This window comes from Thunnus thynnus, chromosome 5 (genome assembly GCF_963924715.1).
Source record: "Thunnus thynnus chromosome 5, fThuThy2.1, whole genome shotgun sequence".
NCBI lineage: Eukaryota > Metazoa > Chordata > Actinopteri > Scombriformes > Scombridae > Thunnus > Thunnus thynnus.
Window position 1 is genome coordinate 25,646,707 of NC_089521.1, and position 17,323 is coordinate 25,664,029.

General features: G+C 37.5%; 3 protein-coding genes across 4 annotated transcripts; all 3 read right to left on the minus strand.

Moving 5' to 3' along the window:
- Positions 1 to 429: 429 nt before the first annotated feature.
- On the minus strand, positions 430 to 5,274 carry LOC137183372 (mannose-binding protein C-like). Its single transcript, XM_067590380.1, has 6 exons — positions 5,116 to 5,274; positions 4,608 to 4,768; positions 3,075 to 3,173; positions 2,650 to 2,709; positions 1,728 to 1,772; positions 430 to 1,216 (listed from the first exon to the last, which is right to left on the minus strand). The coding sequence occupies exons 2-6, from the start codon at positions 4,744 to 4,746 to the stop codon at positions 834 to 836; spliced, it is 726 nt and encodes a 241-aa protein (XP_067446481.1). The 5' UTR covers positions 4,747 to 4,768; positions 5,116 to 5,274; the 3' UTR covers positions 430 to 833.
- Positions 5,275 to 7,381: 2,107 nt separating this feature from the next.
- On the minus strand, positions 7,382 to 11,300 carry LOC137183373 (pulmonary surfactant-associated protein D-like). The gene is made up of 5 exons (XM_067590382.1): positions 11,214 to 11,300; positions 10,717 to 10,831; positions 10,193 to 10,387; positions 9,026 to 9,091; positions 7,382 to 8,267 (listed from the first exon to the last, which is right to left on the minus strand). The coding sequence occupies exons 2-5, from the start codon at positions 10,799 to 10,801 to the stop codon at positions 7,888 to 7,890; spliced, it is 726 nt and encodes a 241-aa protein (XP_067446483.1). The 5' UTR covers positions 10,802 to 10,831; positions 11,214 to 11,300; the 3' UTR covers positions 7,382 to 7,887.
- A 793-nt stretch (positions 11,301 to 12,093) lies between these two features.
- On the minus strand, positions 12,094 to 15,848 carry LOC137183374 (mannose-binding protein C-like). 2 transcript variants are annotated; one of them, XM_067590384.1, is made up of 5 exons: positions 15,731 to 15,848; positions 15,184 to 15,298; positions 14,553 to 14,675; positions 13,705 to 13,770; positions 12,094 to 13,004 (listed from the first exon to the last, which is right to left on the minus strand). In XM_067590384.1, the coding sequence occupies exons 2-5, from the start codon at positions 15,266 to 15,268 to the stop codon at positions 12,622 to 12,624; spliced, it is 657 nt and encodes a 218-aa protein (XP_067446485.1). In that variant the 5' UTR covers positions 15,269 to 15,298; positions 15,731 to 15,848; the 3' UTR covers positions 12,094 to 12,621. The 2 variants fall into 2 exon arrangements, with proteins under 2 accessions (XP_067446485.1, XP_067446484.1); XM_067590383.1 differs by having other exon boundaries at positions 15,184 to 15,341; positions 15,731 to 15,839.
- Positions 15,849 to 17,323: the final 1,475 nt, after the last annotated feature.

A 17,323-nucleotide genomic window follows, 5' to 3' on the forward strand; every position in this document is an offset into this window, starting at 1 on the left:
AGTGGAAAGGATGCATGACTTAAGGCCAGTGAATCAGTTTGAGTAGGTTTTGTGCTCGCTCTGAGATTTTATATCCACCTTGTACACAAGGTGATGGATTTCACGGGTGTGGTGGAGTCAAAAGCCGATATAACAGATAACTTAATAGAAATGATAAAATTTAAATGGTAAAAAGCCATTTTAAATTTGTAAGACATGTTACCCTTTGCATGTCTAATACAAAGACATAAGAGTCACAGATGTCCCTGTCTTCATGTGGGTCTGAGCCATTTCTAAGCTTTTTCCATCTACTTTCAGAGGTGCTGCTACCTTTAGACAAGAATGTTATGTTTATTAGAAACAGATAACAGGAAATGTAAAACATAACATGAAACATAAAAATAAATGGTTATTTTGACTTTAAATAAATGAATGAATGACAGTAGACTATTTAACTGCTGTTACACTTTATTGTATACTTGTTTCTATAGGAATATGTCCTTGCATGCAACAGTACTGATACAATTATACTTTTTTAGATTAACATGTAAAATAGTTTTTGGAAATTATTACATCTGAAAGCAAATACTTATCATAGAAATGGCTCCTGAACTGGGTCCTTGACGCAGTTTCCAAGTGATCCTCTGCAAAATGATGATAAGTTTAATATCAATTTTTAAAAATTCTCTGGATATGACACGAAGCATAAAGATGAGTTTCTCTCCTACAGTTTATACTGCCCCCCTACCCACCTACAGTTATGAAAGTTATGAAGTACTGCAGGTACTTGAGTATACTTGAGTATATGAAAAACTTTTCATTAAAGCGAGACTTGCAAGGGATCTGAGACATTTCTATATCTGACAAATGATGTAAGCGTTCAGGAAGCATTCACGTGTCACTCTCCAGATGCCGTTTTCTGACAGCATGGTGCAGCCTGTATCCTCGACAGATTTGTCTGGCTGCCCTTCTCCCCATTGGGTAAAGGTCAGAGGTCGGTTATTCATATCAGTCTCAAAATCGCCCTCTGCTTTTTTGTTGTTGACATTGATCCAGACCGTTTTGTAAACATCCCCAAACACCTGAGTCAGTGCAGTGTTCTCCTCCTTGTTCTGGGGTAAAGCCAGCTCTAAGCCTTGTTGGGAGCAGAACTCAATGGCCCTGGAGAAAGAGTCTCTCTCCTTGTAGGACACAAAGTATTTTTGACCAACTTTCCGGACAAAGTCGTAGTTTATGGCTGGAAAAAAAGAAGAAAACACAGCATCAAATAAAGGAGTTAAATTGATTAAATGAGCACATTTTGTTGTGAGTATGATACACAAGAGAGCTCACACTGGAACTTAAAACATGAGCAAATGGGAAAAAAAATCCTCATTTTGACTACACATTTGTCACATTTAGAGAAAAAAATGCTGTAAATAAGCAGAACAAATAAATTAAGAAAGACATTCACTTATTTGACAAGACATACATGGATACAAATGCACTGCAAAAACAGAAAACTCAAACAAATAAGGAAATGTTGCAAGTTCAACATAACAAAATGGACATTTTATTGGGACATTATAAAGTGATGAATATGTCGACCACACATCAATGTTGTAACAATGTTTATTTTAGTTTTATCATTCTGATTGAGTGATTTGATGAGCTAGTGTTAGTCTTTTTACTTTTTACTAATATGTTCATCAGTTTTTAGTTAACACTTCCTGTAATACTCCTTTGTAGTGTTTGATAAGAATACTTACCCAACTCCAACTTAGCAAGGTCTGGGCAACTGGAGCCAGTTGAATCTGGATCAAAAGATCAAATGTTACAGCAGGGTGCAAACTACAGGGGAGAAACATGATTTGTGAAATTTTTTTTTGGGGGGGGGGGTGTCTAAAATATTGACAATATGCTTTTTTTGCCATGCACTTCTATTTTTCTGTATCTTCATCATCATGGATCATGCATAAAATGAGGCTACTATCGATGTATGATTCATGCATAAGGGTGATTCATCACTATTTCACTTTAATAAAGATACTGGCATGCATGCTATTCTTGCCATCACCATCGAAGTATGGCGGCACAATATCATGAAATTTATTCACTTTAACTCAAAAATCAGAAAACAACAAACTTTCTTAGTCCCACTCAATCTGCACATTTCTCCCAAGTGAACACCCCTTAAAGTCATGGCATAGTTTGCACCCTGCCTTAGAGTATAATGCAAATGAGTACAAGAGCCTCTAAAGATTGTCCTTATGGAACCTATAATATTCACTTTTGGTTCAGCATGTGTCATGGAGGTGGGGATTAACTTTTATGGGCTAAAAGGATTTGTCGTTCAGCTGATTCTGGTCTGGTTTTTTACATATTTAAGTGGTTAATCGATTCATTGAAAAGTAATCACCAGATTAATTGATAATGAAAATAATTGTTGCAGTGTAAATGTTGCGTTTTTAAATTTTTATTGAAAGATTTAGAAAGATTTACTATGAGAGTTCAGCCAACACCTCTCTAACTCAGCCTCAACGAAAATGAACAGTGTAAGCTTCTTAAACACAAATGCACTGTTGTTGCTGGAGTGCAATGTCATCTTTTTGTGTCTATCCCTTGTCTATCTATCAACTCTCAACTAGTGTGTCTGTGCAGGCATACTATACAAAATGCATTATATGTCACCTTGTGTATGCGTTACGCAAGATCCAAGTGGTTGTGGACGTCCAGGCGTTGCTGACTCTCCTGTATGTGAAGTGCAGAGAAACATACATTAAATAAGACTAAAAGTCCATAGCCACACAAGCTGCCATGTGAGATTTTAATACTTATAGATAATATGTTGGCTAGGTAAAACTGGTGAAAAGTGAAAACTTAACTATTACTATTAACTATATCATTACCATTAATGGGAAAACTGAGGGTTGTGCCACAGAAATGCCATGATGTCAGAGTTGTGTGATAGTAGATGACAAGTAACAGAGTGACCAAAATACATGGGGCTCATCTTCTTTGAACCATCACAGTGCTCTCTCAGAGACATGGTCATACATTTTGTAAGTCAAATGGAAAGGTTGTGTTGAAGTTGATAATACCAAAACATTTTTTACCTGGTAACCCACGTTGTCCAGGTCGTCCAGGTCGTCCAGGTTGTCCAGGTTGTCCAGGTTGTCCAGGTGGTCCCATAATTCCAGGACTTCCCGTCAGTCCTGTGTGTGAAGAGCAGAGAAACAGACATTAAACAAGACTCAGAGTGCATAGCCACACTAGCTGTCATGTGAGATCATAATGCTCATGCTCATGCTAAAAAATGTTGGATAGGTAAAAATTGCGAAAAGCAACAACTTAACTATTTTAAATCCTTACCATTAGTGGGAAAACTGAGGGTTGTGCCAGAAATGACATGATGCTCATGTTTTTACCTTAATCAAAAGGGTTTATCTTCTGGCAAGCATGAAAGTATTCAGATATATTAATGTCAGTGTTGTGTGATAGTAGATGACAAGTAACAGAGTGACCAAAATACATAGGGCTCATTTTCTTTGAACCATCAAAGTGCTCACTCAAATACAATGATCATACATTTTGCAAGTAACATGGAAAGGTTTCATTTTAGTGGAGAATAATTTTGCTCAACAAATGTCCTTACAATCATTCCTGTGTATTTTCAGATACTTTTTGTACCGAGTTGACAGTCTGATCTTAATGTTGGGCAAGTTACTTTCAAAATTTAATATATTACATAATACTAGTTACTTTCATTATAAAGTAATATGCTACTTTACAATATTACTGTCTGTGTAGGGTAACGTGTTGCTTAGTACACTACTTTTGCATTACTTTCACCAAATAACCCCAGATGTATGACTATTATAAAATGGAAGAGTGTAATGTTGTTTCATAGTGGGTAATCAAAGCCCAGAAGCTCAAGTTCAGTTGTGGGCAACATGTATGCACAACATCTTTTTAAGATTGAAATAACAGAATAGGTTAAATTAACTAAAGTACTGTTATAAAGAAATTAATCAAAGTGGAACAACTGGTGCTCATTCTGAAGCACCGGCTTGTCTTGGGCCAGAAGAGTTGATGTAGCTGCTGTGAACTTGAAGCTTCGGGTCACCAGGTTGGACAACACGCTTAGCAGTTAGCTGTCAGCAGTTAGCGGAAAGTTACACTGTTACCAGTCAGCGGCGCTGTTAAATGTGAGGAGTTTTTCACTGTGAGCAGGAAACCAGCGACTTCCGCCTGCCATTTGAACAAACAAACAGCTCTCTGGTTCATGTACAGATAGTGGTAATGCATTACTTAACATAGTAACTGCGATATTACCAAAATCCTAGTAGTAAAGTGTTATATTTCTTTGTTACTGCGAAAAGTAGTGTAACGCATTACCCCCAACATTGGATCTTGGGGTGGCCTTGTGAGCCAGCCCAGCTGCCACAGAGAGCCAATCAAAAAACTGTATAAGGACGGTGACATCGTAGGATCTGCGTAGGTTAGAGGCTGATTGCCGGATTGTGGCCATAAAACAAGCTCATTTACCTGTACATATGGAGGTGCCAGAAATCAGACAAATGATGGCTGAAGTTTGGTGAGAAATAACTTCTTTTGAGCGCTATTGTGTAGAAGTTGATAATACTCACCAGGTGGTCCAGATGGACCAGGTGGTCCCCGAAGTCCAGGGGCCCCAGGAAATCCTATTTCACCTTTGGGACCTTGAAACTGACTGTAGCCAATAGGAGCCATGAGGCAGAGAGTGCAGAATAAGAGAAACCGCCTCATCTCTTGAGCACAGAACTGAAATCTATATGAAATATAGTAAAGAAGTTTCTTATTTACAGGCTGCATCAGGAATAATTATCATAATTGACAACATTAAACTGTATGAAGTGCAATCAAAAGTTTTAATCTCACAATGTAGACAATGACAAATAACTACAACTTACTGCAACCTACATATCTCCAAAAGTTCTTTGCCATATTCAAAACAACCGTGAATACACACAAATGTGAATGGGTGCAGATAAACTGCAAGTTATAATTCTCTTTTGTATTGTGTATTTAAAAGTAATAAACATTATGCCGTAAAATTACTCAAAAAGTGTTAATAACATAGAATCTAGAACGACTGTAATAAACAAAGTAACTCACAGTATGAACAAGACGGGATCTGCTGGACGTGGTGCTTCTTTGCTGCTTCAAAAGTAAATGACTGAGATATTAGGTAAAACTCATGTATGAGGGATTCGGTCCAGAGTAAACAACAGATGGAAATTCTCCTTTGGGTAATTTCGCAGGAAAGAAGATAAACTAGGTCTAAGAGCGTCCTTCCTTTTTAACAAACAAGAGTCTGACACTGCAGAGTTTAGTTTCGACAGTTTCTTTAGAAGACAATACCACACATAAAAATGAACTCAACTGGGCAAAAAAGGGATTTTCTGTTATCTTATACTGTTTGATGTTGGATGTCTATGCTATGTCTAAACATGATCAAAGTTCCAAAACTTGAGGTGAACATCTTGCTCTTGTTGCTTTTGAGGTTAAATACACTATTGTAAATTGCTTCGGACAAAAGCATCTGTCAATTAAATGTAATGTAATTCAAGGTGATTGAAGTCTGGTCAGAAGTATTCATGGGAGGATACTAACCTTTTTCTCTTTTATGCAAAGTATTTCTGACCAATTTTCCTGCACAAAGGCATAGTGGCTGAAAAAAATGATGACTGAAAAAAGACAACATGCTGCAAATTGGAAATAAATAAGCAAGTGAACACATTTGTTTTTACAAACCAGAAACAGTATTTTCAATTTTTGAGGTCTCTCTCAAAGCTAAATTTGACATTGTGTGACAAAATCTCAACTCAAGGTCCACTTTGTAGGTTTTTTTGAGCTTTCAACATTAGTCACAAGTGGTTGAATGCATAAACAATATTAGATATTTGCTGAAGGAGCAAAAAAGGTAGACAGCCAGACAGTGTACAGTCAAGATAACTCTTGTAGTTCATCATCAAAAGAAAAAGGCAAGCGTTTGGGCACATGTTCGATTTAATAACAAACCAAAACACAATGCAACACTTACAAAAAACTGGATGAAAGATGGTTTCAAATGAATGCAGTAAACTCTTCTAAATCTAAAAGATTCATACTCTCACACACGTCTTTGCTCAGTTCGTTAGACGGTGACCTTCATCAAGACTTAACCTTATGTTTCATAATTTCAGTTCAGTGGACTAATGACATGAGTTAATGTTTTGTCCCACAGTGAAGTGGAGTAAGGTGATAAGAGCCTAAAAATAGTGCCTCCCTTTCTATTTATTCAGAGAACCAGTTTAAATTGAGAATCGGTTCTGAATTGAGTAGTGACACCAAGAAACAGGAACCAGAACAGACCAGATACTAATAAAAAAATCACTTAAATTTGCAACATCTACCACCTACCCAAACGAGTGGATGCTGATGGATGCTCTTTCACTGAGGTTGGTCTACTACGTGGTATCTGCTGCAAGTTCATTTACAGACCTTTGAAGCAGGGGTAAATTAATCCTGTTCTTGGCCTTTTTCCTCCCCACAACCAACCCAACCATCCGCCTCCCCAGCGACCCATTTTACCTCTACAAATAACAATACCAAGTTCAAAAATAATATCCCAAAGATATAATTGGATGGATTTCACTCCTGAGGCAGAGACTGATAACAAAAAAGAAAAGCAAAATAAAGTGATTAATAAAAAAGGCCTGTTTAGTTTAAAAGAAGCATTTCTACTATATACAACTTTGCAGTATGTAAGTAGTAAGTGGCAAATCTGGTAAAACACTGCATCCTGCTGGACAGTTTGTCTGTGGAAAATATGTGAAGCATGTACAGTATGCAAGAGTAATTTTTTACCAAATCAGTATCAACAAAAGATACTGTCTCTCTATTTGCCATTGCTTACTAATGGAAATTATGACATTTGCCCTCAGATACAACCCTAAAACTGTTAAAAGAAATGAATGAATTAAAAGAAATAAACCAGCAAGACATATTAACAACATATTGAGTTGTATTGTCACCATGCCGGTAAAATGTCAGCCCCTAAATAAATAGTGCTGAAAAAAATTGGCCCATTGTTGAACCTAATTACCACAATACCAGACCCCTGGTCTATGATATTGTGGTGCTAGTGTGCTCTCACACATCTCACACATCTATGTGTGCATGGAAGATGCAATTAAAACAGGGACCCACTCATACAAACATTGCTTGATAGCCCTAAAAGTAGCCAAAAACTATTATTATTAAATATATTTTCTTCAGATCCTGGACTAAATTTTTAGCAGACTGGGAAGCGCACATGGAATTCAAATTACTTAATTGAAGAATTACAAGCACACAAAAAATTATTAAAAATGTTTGTTTCCAAGGTAAATTTGCCACATCTATCACTGAGGTTGATCTACAAGGTCTCTGCTGGAAGTTCACTTACTGATCTTTGCAGCAAGTGTGAATTGATCCTGTCATAGTTCCCTTGGCTTGACTGACCACCCAATTTTACCCTAAAACTTTATCCCAAGGGCCTAATAGGATAGATTTCACTCAGATTCAAACTGATAACAACAAAGCAAGAAAAGCAAAATAATGTGAATAACAAAAAGGCTTGTTTATTTTGAAAGAAGCATTTATACTGAATACAACTTTGCAGTAGCACTGGTTACACATGTGTCATGTTCAAGTGGCAAATCTGGCAAAACACTGCATCTTGCTGGACAATTTGTCTGTGGTAAATATATGAAGCATGGACACTTTGCATCTGTGTGTATGCATCTGCATCCTCCCCTACACAGCGTCAACACAGTTAAGCAATACTTTAACATACACCAGATAAGACTGAGTACATGAAAAACTGTCCATTAAAGCAAGACTTGCAAGGGATACAATATATTTTTATATCTGACAAATGATGTAAGCATTCACAGAGCAATCTTGTGACACTCGCCAGACACCGTTTTCTGACAGCATGGTGCAGCCTGTATCCCGGACAGATTTGTGTGGCTGCCCTTCACCCCATTTGGTGAAGGTCAGGGGACGGTTCACATCTGTCTCAAAATTACCCTCTGCTTTTTTATTGTTGACATTGATCCAGACCATTTTGTCCACTTCACCAAACAACTGAGTCAGTGCACTGTTCTCCTCCTCGTTCTTGGGCAAAGCCAGCTCTAAGTCTTGTTGGGAGCAGAACTCGATGGCCCGGGAGAAAGAGCCTCTCTCCTTGTTTGACACGAAGTATTTCTGACCAACTTTCCTGACAAAGTTGTTCTTTACAGCTAAAAAAAGAAAACAACATGCCTGATATCAGGAATATATGGAGCCCCCAAAACATAATATTTTTTTATCTTGTGCACATAAGATATGGATATTGCTGGCAAAAGTGATCCATCTTGTTCACTCAAGTAATTATCTTGTGGACACGACATGCAATCTTGTGAGCACAACATAATAACTTAGATACAAAGACTCTTAAGTTGTGATGAACTGAGCACAAGATAATAACTTAGTTACAAAGACTCTTAAGTTGTGGTAAACAAGATAATAACTTGTCCACACAAGTTCATAGTATCTCTCAGGACTTTGGTAGCTCCATACAAATAAATGACTTAAGAAATATTCTGTTTTCAACAAGCCCCAAATTGAATTTTCATTCTGGCCCTCTGGCTCTATAACTCTATTCAGAAGTCTTTGTCAAAACACACTTAGTTTGACATGTTTCTTCTTCCTCTGACTGAATATCAGTATCATATATTTAGCTTCTCACATAAGTGAGAGAAGGTCATTTGTCCACTTAACCACAAGTTTTTGTTGTTCAGATAAAAATGTTTTGTAATATTTGCAATTATTTACATGTTTCTGAATTGCCCTTTTCAAAAATAATAATGCAGTATGTACATACACAGATACATTAATATTAATGAAGCCAACTATTGCAGCATTTCACTTTCTCAGACAACAAGACGGGATAATCATATATCAAAAAATATGGCACTTCCTGCAACACTCACTTGTAGTTCTTGAATATGATACTCACCCAGATCCAACTTAGAAAAGCTTTTCTTGAAGGCTTCAAAGTCCTGGTCAACAAAGCCAAGTAGATCTGGATCAAACAAATGAAATCCAGTTACTGCAAATAAGTTGGACCTCACATCTGTCTCCAGATTGTTACAGATGACAATGACAGACAGTCATTAATTTTTACTGACCATGACAGCAGATCAAAGCTAGTAAACCAGAGCACACATGGACACAATAGCAGGCAAACTTTAAAATATAATGCAATCCAATATAAAGGCCTTCAATACCTACCGCCTGTATTAAGTGTTTACACCTTTTGTTCAAGATTTATGTTGTAATTTGAGTTACTTTGGTCTGAAATGACTCAATGGTCAACAGAAAATTAATTAACAACCATTTTATATTGATGAATCGTTTTGTCATTTTTCAAACAAAATCTTAACTGGTTAATTCCTTGACGCCAGTGTCTGAATAAAGACAATTGAATATTACACCTGCATTAAGCTGGGGGACTTATAACAGAGAATTTTTAAAAGATGGGTAAAAATAAATGAAGCAAAGGCTGAGATATCCTGACTTTTAGTTCCAGCATAGGTCAACCTCCAAAAATACTGAAACCTTTACTTTTCATAGTACAACTCAGTGTGTCTTTTATTTGACCTTCTGTGCCTGATCAATGCCCACAACTTTCAAATTCCAAGTTCTCAGTTTGTAACAAGCTCTCTGATAAAAATCTGAAATCACAAACCCAGATAACCCTGATGACATTCCCAGTTATTTTCTCAGACTTTTGAATGCTCCTTTTAAACACATATAACTGTTTTCACAGCCTGTGTAGTACTTATTGTGATGAGGAAACTGATCTTCATGTGTAAAATTGGGGGTGTACCTCTATAAATTGCATTGTATCTTAATATTTTACAAACTATGGCCTCAAAATACAACCAAGTTGAACTAATATCTCACAGAAACAGCCTCAACAAAAATCAAACAGTCAAGTTTCAGGAAGGTATTGTTGCTGAACTGAATTTGTATAAGTGTTTATCTTTCTGTGTGTGCCTCTTGTGCATGTGTTTAAACATTACCTGAGTAGTGTGGTCATGCATTCTGATATTTCTTTGTACAGGACAATGTCAACAGTGAAGTTTGCTTAAGATGCTTAAGATTTATAAAGTTATATAACCTCGTCCACATATCCCAGGAGGTCCAGCAGGTCCAGGAGGTCCAGGAGGTCCGACAGGTCCAGGGAATCCACGGAGTCCAGGAGGTCCAGGGGGTCCAGCGGGTACAGGGGGTCCAGGTGGCATAGGGAGTACAGGAAATCCACGGGGTCCAGGGGCACCAGCAGATCCAGGAAGTCCCATTGGTCCGGCAGGTTCTCGTTCCACAAAATAGCAGGGAAAGAGACAAAAATCAAGACTCACAATCTATAGCCAACATGATGCTTGTTGTCTGTTTGAGAAAAAAAAATATGGATGAAAAGGTGACATGAAAAGATCTGGGGAGGTTTGAGAGAGGTTTCAGGATTGTGACTGAAAGAAAACTCATCTGTCTGTACAACAGGGAGGGTTGCCAGATTTTGGACAAACAATCACTGAAGTCCGGACCTAATGTTGTAAGGAGCATGACTGCAGTGAAGTCAACATTACCCATCGTATTGTTCTGAAAATCCACCCACACCAGGTTTCCCAGGAGATTTTCTCTCACCTGTGGGACCAGGGGGACCTGGAAGCTGACTGTAGCCAACAGGAGCCATCAGGCAAAGGATGCAGAGTAGGAGACACAGCCTCATCTTCTGAATGCAGAACTTCCACAACTTTTTCTGGTTGCAGAAAATTAATCACTGGAGCAAGCAAGATTTTCTGATGCAGTGATTAAAAAAACATTACTAAAACACTACTGATAACCTGTTTGTCTTTGTAATCAGTAATGTATCCCACTGGAATCAAAACCCCCTTAAACATAAACTCTGAGTTTGGTCTTGGTTCTTTGGAATGTAAATATTTGAAATATAGTTAAGTATTTTCCTATTTTTAGGCCCCGCAAGGAATAGTATTTCATCATAATTTACATCCATTAATTTAAAGTCTATAAAATCAAATCAAAGGTGTTAAATTCAGTCCATAGCAAATAAGAATTGCAATTAAAGTATCTTGATAACACTAAATCTAGTACCAAAAAGTAATAAACAGAAAGGAACTCACTGTATAATATCCTGTAGTGATCTGCAGGATAGTCTACTTCTTTACTACCCCCAAAGAAAAATGACAGAGAACGTGGTTCGAGCTTATGAGTGATAAATTTTGTCCAAAGTGAACAATGGATGTTGTGGCTCATGGCTGGCGTGTAGCTGTGGGTCGGTCGGGACACACCCACTTGGCACTCAGACCCACCCAATCAGAAGGCTTCCTTTGTTGTTGAATCATCCAGTGAATAGCAATCAATGAAAAAGAAAAAGAAAATGAAAAATAAAACAATTCTTGTTTCTTGCTTCTTGTTAACCATATGATGATGTTGATAGGTCAGATTTTATGAGTGGCAGTGCATTTGGCAAATGCAGCAGCTCCTCCTCTTTCAATCAGTGTACAGTACATTGCACAGAGGAGCAGAAGCCTACTGTCCGCCAGCTAGCTGCTTTTGATGTAAGTTAAGATAAAAACCATGGAGAAAGTATAATCTTAGAAATAAATTTTAAAACTTTCATGTTGGACATAGCACCTTGTAATTTCCAAATCTTTGCACAGATGTTTTTACCTCCTTTTATTTTAAAATTAATTTTGCAGGCAGCGGCAGCAGGGCTCTCTGTGATGACATCACATATGTTGATTGGCTGAGGAGGTCGTTGTCCAAGGACTATCATACAAAATGTTTGTCTCAGGACAACAACCACTTGGCAAAATCAGGAGGTGCAGCACATTGTGCTGTAAGCTGTTATCACATATCACATGTGTAACTGTAGAGAAATTATTTGTTATATTTTCTTCAGATCCTGGAATAAATTTTGAGCAGACTGGAAAGCACATGTGTAATTCAAATTACTTTATTAAAGAATTAGAAGTGCACATAAACTATTAAAAATGTCTGTTGCTGAGTTAAATTTGCCACATCTATCACTGAGGTTGATCTACAAGGTCTCTGCTGGAAGTTCACTTACTGATCTTTGCAGCAAGTGTGAATTGATCCTGTCATAGTTCCCTTGGCTTGACTGACCACCCAATTTTACCCTAAAACTTTATCCCAAGGGCCTAATAGGATAGATTTCACTGAGATTAAAACTGATAACAACAAAGCAAGAGAAGCAAAATAATGTGAATAACAAAAAGGCTTGTTTATTTTAAAAGAAGCATTTCTACTGAATACAACTTTGCAGTAGCATTGGTTACACATGTGTCATGTTCAAGTAGCAAATCTGGCAAAACACTGCATCCTGCTGGACAATTTGTCTGTGGTAAATATATGAAGCATGGACACTTCGCATCTGTATGTATGCAACTGCATCTTCCCCTGCACAGCGTCAACACAGTTAAGCAATACTTTATCATACACCAGATAAGACTGAGTACATGAAAAACTTTCCATTAAAGCAAGACTTGCAAAGGATACAATATATTTTTATATCTGACAAATGATGTAAGCATTCACAGAGCAATCTTGTGACACTCGCCAGACACCGTTTTCTGACAGCATGGTGCAGCCTGTATCCCCGACAGATTTGTTTGGCTGCCCTTCACCCCATTTGGTGAAGGTCAGAGGACTTTTATTCATATCTGTCTCAAAATTACCCTCTGCTTTTTTATTGTTGACATTGATCCAGACCATTTTGTCCATTTCACCAAACAACTGAGTCAGTGCATTGTTCTCCTCCTCGTTCTTGGGCAAAGCCAGCTCTAAGTCTTGTTGGGAGCAGAACTCGATGGCCCGGGAGAAAGAGCCTCTCTCCTTGTTTGACACGAAGTATTTCTGACCAACATTCCGGACAAACTTGTAGTTTACAGCTGAAAAAAGAAAACAACATGCCTGATAACAGGAATATACGGAGCCCCCAAAATAATAATACTTTTTCTAGGGCACATAAGATATGGATATTGCTGGCACAAGTGATCCATCTTGTTCACTCATGTAATTATCTTGTGGGCGTAACATGCAATCTTGTGAGCACAACATAATAACTTAGATACTAAGATCCTTAAGTTGTGGTAAACAAGATAATAACTTGTCCACACAAGTTCACATCATCTCTCAGGACTTTGGTGGCTCCATACAAATAAATGAGAAAAGAAATATTCTGTTTTCAACAAGCTCCAAATTGAATTTTCATTTTGGCTCTTGAACTCTATTCAGAAGTCTTTGTCAAAACACACTTAGTTTTACATGTTTCTTCTTCCTCTGACTGAATATCAGTATCATATATTTAGCTTCTCATACAGGTGTAAGAAGGTCATTTGTCCACTTAACTACAATTTTTTGTTGTTCAAGATAAAAAATATTTTGTAATATTTGCAATTATCTGAATGTTTATGAATTGCCCTTTTCAAAAATAATAATGCAGTATGTACATACATAGATACATTAATATTAATGAAGCCAACTATTGCAGCATTGCACTTTCTCAGACAACAAGATGGGATAATCATATATCAAAAAATATGTCACTTCCTGTAACACTCACTTGTAGTTCTTGAATATGATACTTACTCAGCTCCAATTTAGAAAGGCTTTTCTTTAAGGCTTCAAGGTCCTGGTCAACAAAGTCAAGTAGATCTGGATCAAACAAATTAAATACAGTTACTGCAAATAAGTTGGACCTCACATCTGTCTCCAGATTGTTACAGGTGACAATAACAGACAGTCATTAATTTTTACTGACCATGACAGCAGATCAAAGTTAGTAAACCAGAGCACACATGGACACAATAGCAGGCACACCTTAAAATATAATGCAAACCAATACAAAGGCCTTCAATACCTACCGCCTGTATTAAGTGTTTACACCTTTTGTTCAAGATTTAGGTAGTAATTTGAGTTACTTTGGTCTGAAATGACTCAATGATCAACTGAAACAACAACCATTTTATATTTATTACTTGTTTTATCATTTATCACACAAAACCTTAACTGGTTAATTCCTTGATGCCAGTGTCTCTGACTGAATAAAGACAATTGAATATTACACCTGCATTAAGCTGAGGAACTTGCAATAGACAATTTTTAAAAAGATGGGTAAAAATAAATGAAGCAAAGGCTGAGAAATTCTGACTTTTGGTTCCAGTATAGGTCAACCTCCAAAAATACTGAAATCCTCACTTCTAATAGTACAACTTTCGACTGAATTTGTATAAGTGTTTATCTATTTGTGTGTGCCTCTTGTGTATGTGTTTACACATTATCTGACTAGACTAGTGTGTTCATGCGTTCTGAAATTTGCTGAAGTTGTACTATTGCTGCATCCTGCATTTTAGGAAATGACAAATTGGAATTAATCAGCTGCTTAAAGCAATTCAGTAAAATATATATACTATTTAAAATTTAGAAAGTTAATTAACCTTGTCCACACATTACAGCAGGTCCAGGGCTTCCAGGGAGTCCAGGGAATCCTATGAATCCAATGTCTCCACGTTGTCCCTTGGCCCCAGGGGGTCCAGGACGTCCCATTGGTCCAGGAGGTCCTTGTTCCACAAAAGAGCAGGGAAAGAGACATAAAATAAGACTTACAATGCATAGCCAAGATTATGCTTGTTGTCTATTTGAAAAAAATCTGTGAATGAAAAATTGACATAATTACAATGCTCAGATGCTTAGCAGGACAAAAAAGTATTTAGCCTGAGCATGGCGCCAGAGGAAAAGCCATGCTGTAACCTAAAGTCATAAGGGTTTATCCTCTGATTAGCATGAATGTATTCAGATTTGAATATCAGTCTTCTGTGACAGCTGACACACAGAGAGTGAAGAAAAAGGAAGGTGACATGAAAGGATCTGGGGAGGTTTGAGAGAGGTTTCAGGATTGTAGCTAAAAGCAAACTCATCTGTCTGTCCAACAGGGAGGGTTGCCAGATTTTGGACAAAGAATCACTGAAGTCTGGACCTAATGTTGTAAGGAGCATGACTGCAGTGAAGTCCTATCACATTGTTCTGAAAATCCACCCACACCAGGTTTCCCAGGAGATTTTGTCTCACCTGTGGGACCAGGGGGACCTGGAAGCTGACTGTAGCCAACAGGAGTCATCAGGCAGAGGACGCAGAGTAGGAGACACAGCCTCATCTTGTGAATGCAGAACTTCCACAACTTTTTCTGGTTGCAGAATATCATCAATCACTGGAGCAGACAAGATTTTCTGACACAGTGATTAGAAGAACATTATTTAAACATTGCTGATTACCTGTTTGTCTTTGTAATCAGTAATGCATCCCACTGGAATCAAAATGTTCTTAAATATATTCTCTGTGTTAGATTTCTGTCCTTTTAAATCTACATATTTGAAATATAGTTAAGTATTTTCCTATTTTCAGGCCCCACAAGGAATAGTATTTCATTATAATTTACATCCACCAATTTAAAGACTGTAGCAAACAAGAATTATCACTTATTGCAAATGATATGACTCTAGTAGTTCCCAGCTGGTTGCAATACTTCAGGAAAGATTGATGAGATTTTCACTGCAATTAAAGCATCTTGATAACATTAAATCTAATACCAAAAAGTAATAAACAGAAAGGAACTCACTGTATGTACCAGGAGGGATCTGCAGGATATTCCACTTTTTTGCTACCTCCAAAGAAAAATGACAGAGAATGTGTCTCGAGCTTATGTGTGAGAAATTTAGTCCAGAGTGAACAACGGATGTTGTGGTTCATGTTGATGACATCATGTGGTGTATGATATAGAAGATAGAAGAAAAGCTGAGTCTTAGAGCCTCCCTTAAGTTTAACCAGCAATTCTGTGAGACTGCAGAGCTAAATGTGGAAGGATTTCCTTTAAATGCATGATAACCTTTTATAAACTTACAAGACACATGATGATATAATCAATTAAGATATTGCAGCTATTTTCTATATTTTTCAAAACAGCTCCGATGCAAATCAATGAGTGAAATCCCACCTCGCTTCATCCATCTTTATATACAGTCTATGGCAGTGGTAGGCAAATAATGATCCATGGGCTAAATCTGGCCGTCAAACAAAAATATTTGGCCCCGTAACAAAAGCTGACGTTTTCCCTTTTACAGATTATATCAAATCTTTCACAAAGTTTTTCACAAATCTGCAGTAGATAACGATGTAAACACAGGGCCCTTGTAAATTTCAATAAATATGACTTGATAACCTCTTATGAAATTATAAGACACATAACACAGGTACACAACATAATTTGGCCGTTCTGACCAGAACAGATTTGTATCAGTAACAGTACTTTGCTTCAACCACGAACGAAACAAGCCACTGTTTATTGTGTGAGAATAAGCTATCAATTACATTTGTAGTCTTGTATATAGTGTTGGGTGTAACGCATTACAAAGTAGTTTTACAAAGTAATTTTTACAGTAACTGTAAACATGCTACATTTGTCTGTAAAGCAGTAATGTAACGTGTCACTGTTCCTACATTTGGTAATCACATTAGAGTTACTAATCAAAAAATTCTGTCGTTACTTCCGTTACACAGGTTCTTCAATTATCTGCATTAAAAAATAATCAGAGGTGCCTTTCATGCACGCTTGCGCAACAATCGCCTGACCTCTCATGACATGAGTTTGGCTTGAGTTCCAACACACGCACACACACGTGTGGGAGAAAAGACAAAAATGGCAGAGCGGTCTACAACTTTTGAGTGGTGGAGGTATGCACACTATTTCGAATTTGTTACACGAAAGGACAAGAATGTGACAGTAAAGTGCAAACTGTGCCTAGGCCAGAAACAACTATCCACTGCTGTGAACACAACATCACACAGCAGCACCTGCAAAGGCAACATGCTAACACAAAGCTAGTAGCCAAGGACTCCCAGACCCAGAGTGATGCTCAAGCTGAGTATGCCGACCCCAACCAAGCAGCCAAAGCTTGATTTTCAACAGGTAACGTTAACAAAAGCAGAGATGAATATGCTTGTAGCATCATACATAATAGAGGAAACGCTGCCTGTTTCTACAGTGGAATCTCCGTCTTTCAGAAACATACTCAGCAAAATACCAATAACAAGGAACAGACGGCCACCATCATCAGACAGGAAAACTTTTTCTTTTGTATGTCCTCCTTATTAAGATAGGGATTTGCTCTGATATGTGGGCATATGTAAGGTTTATTATATTGGTAACTGGCAA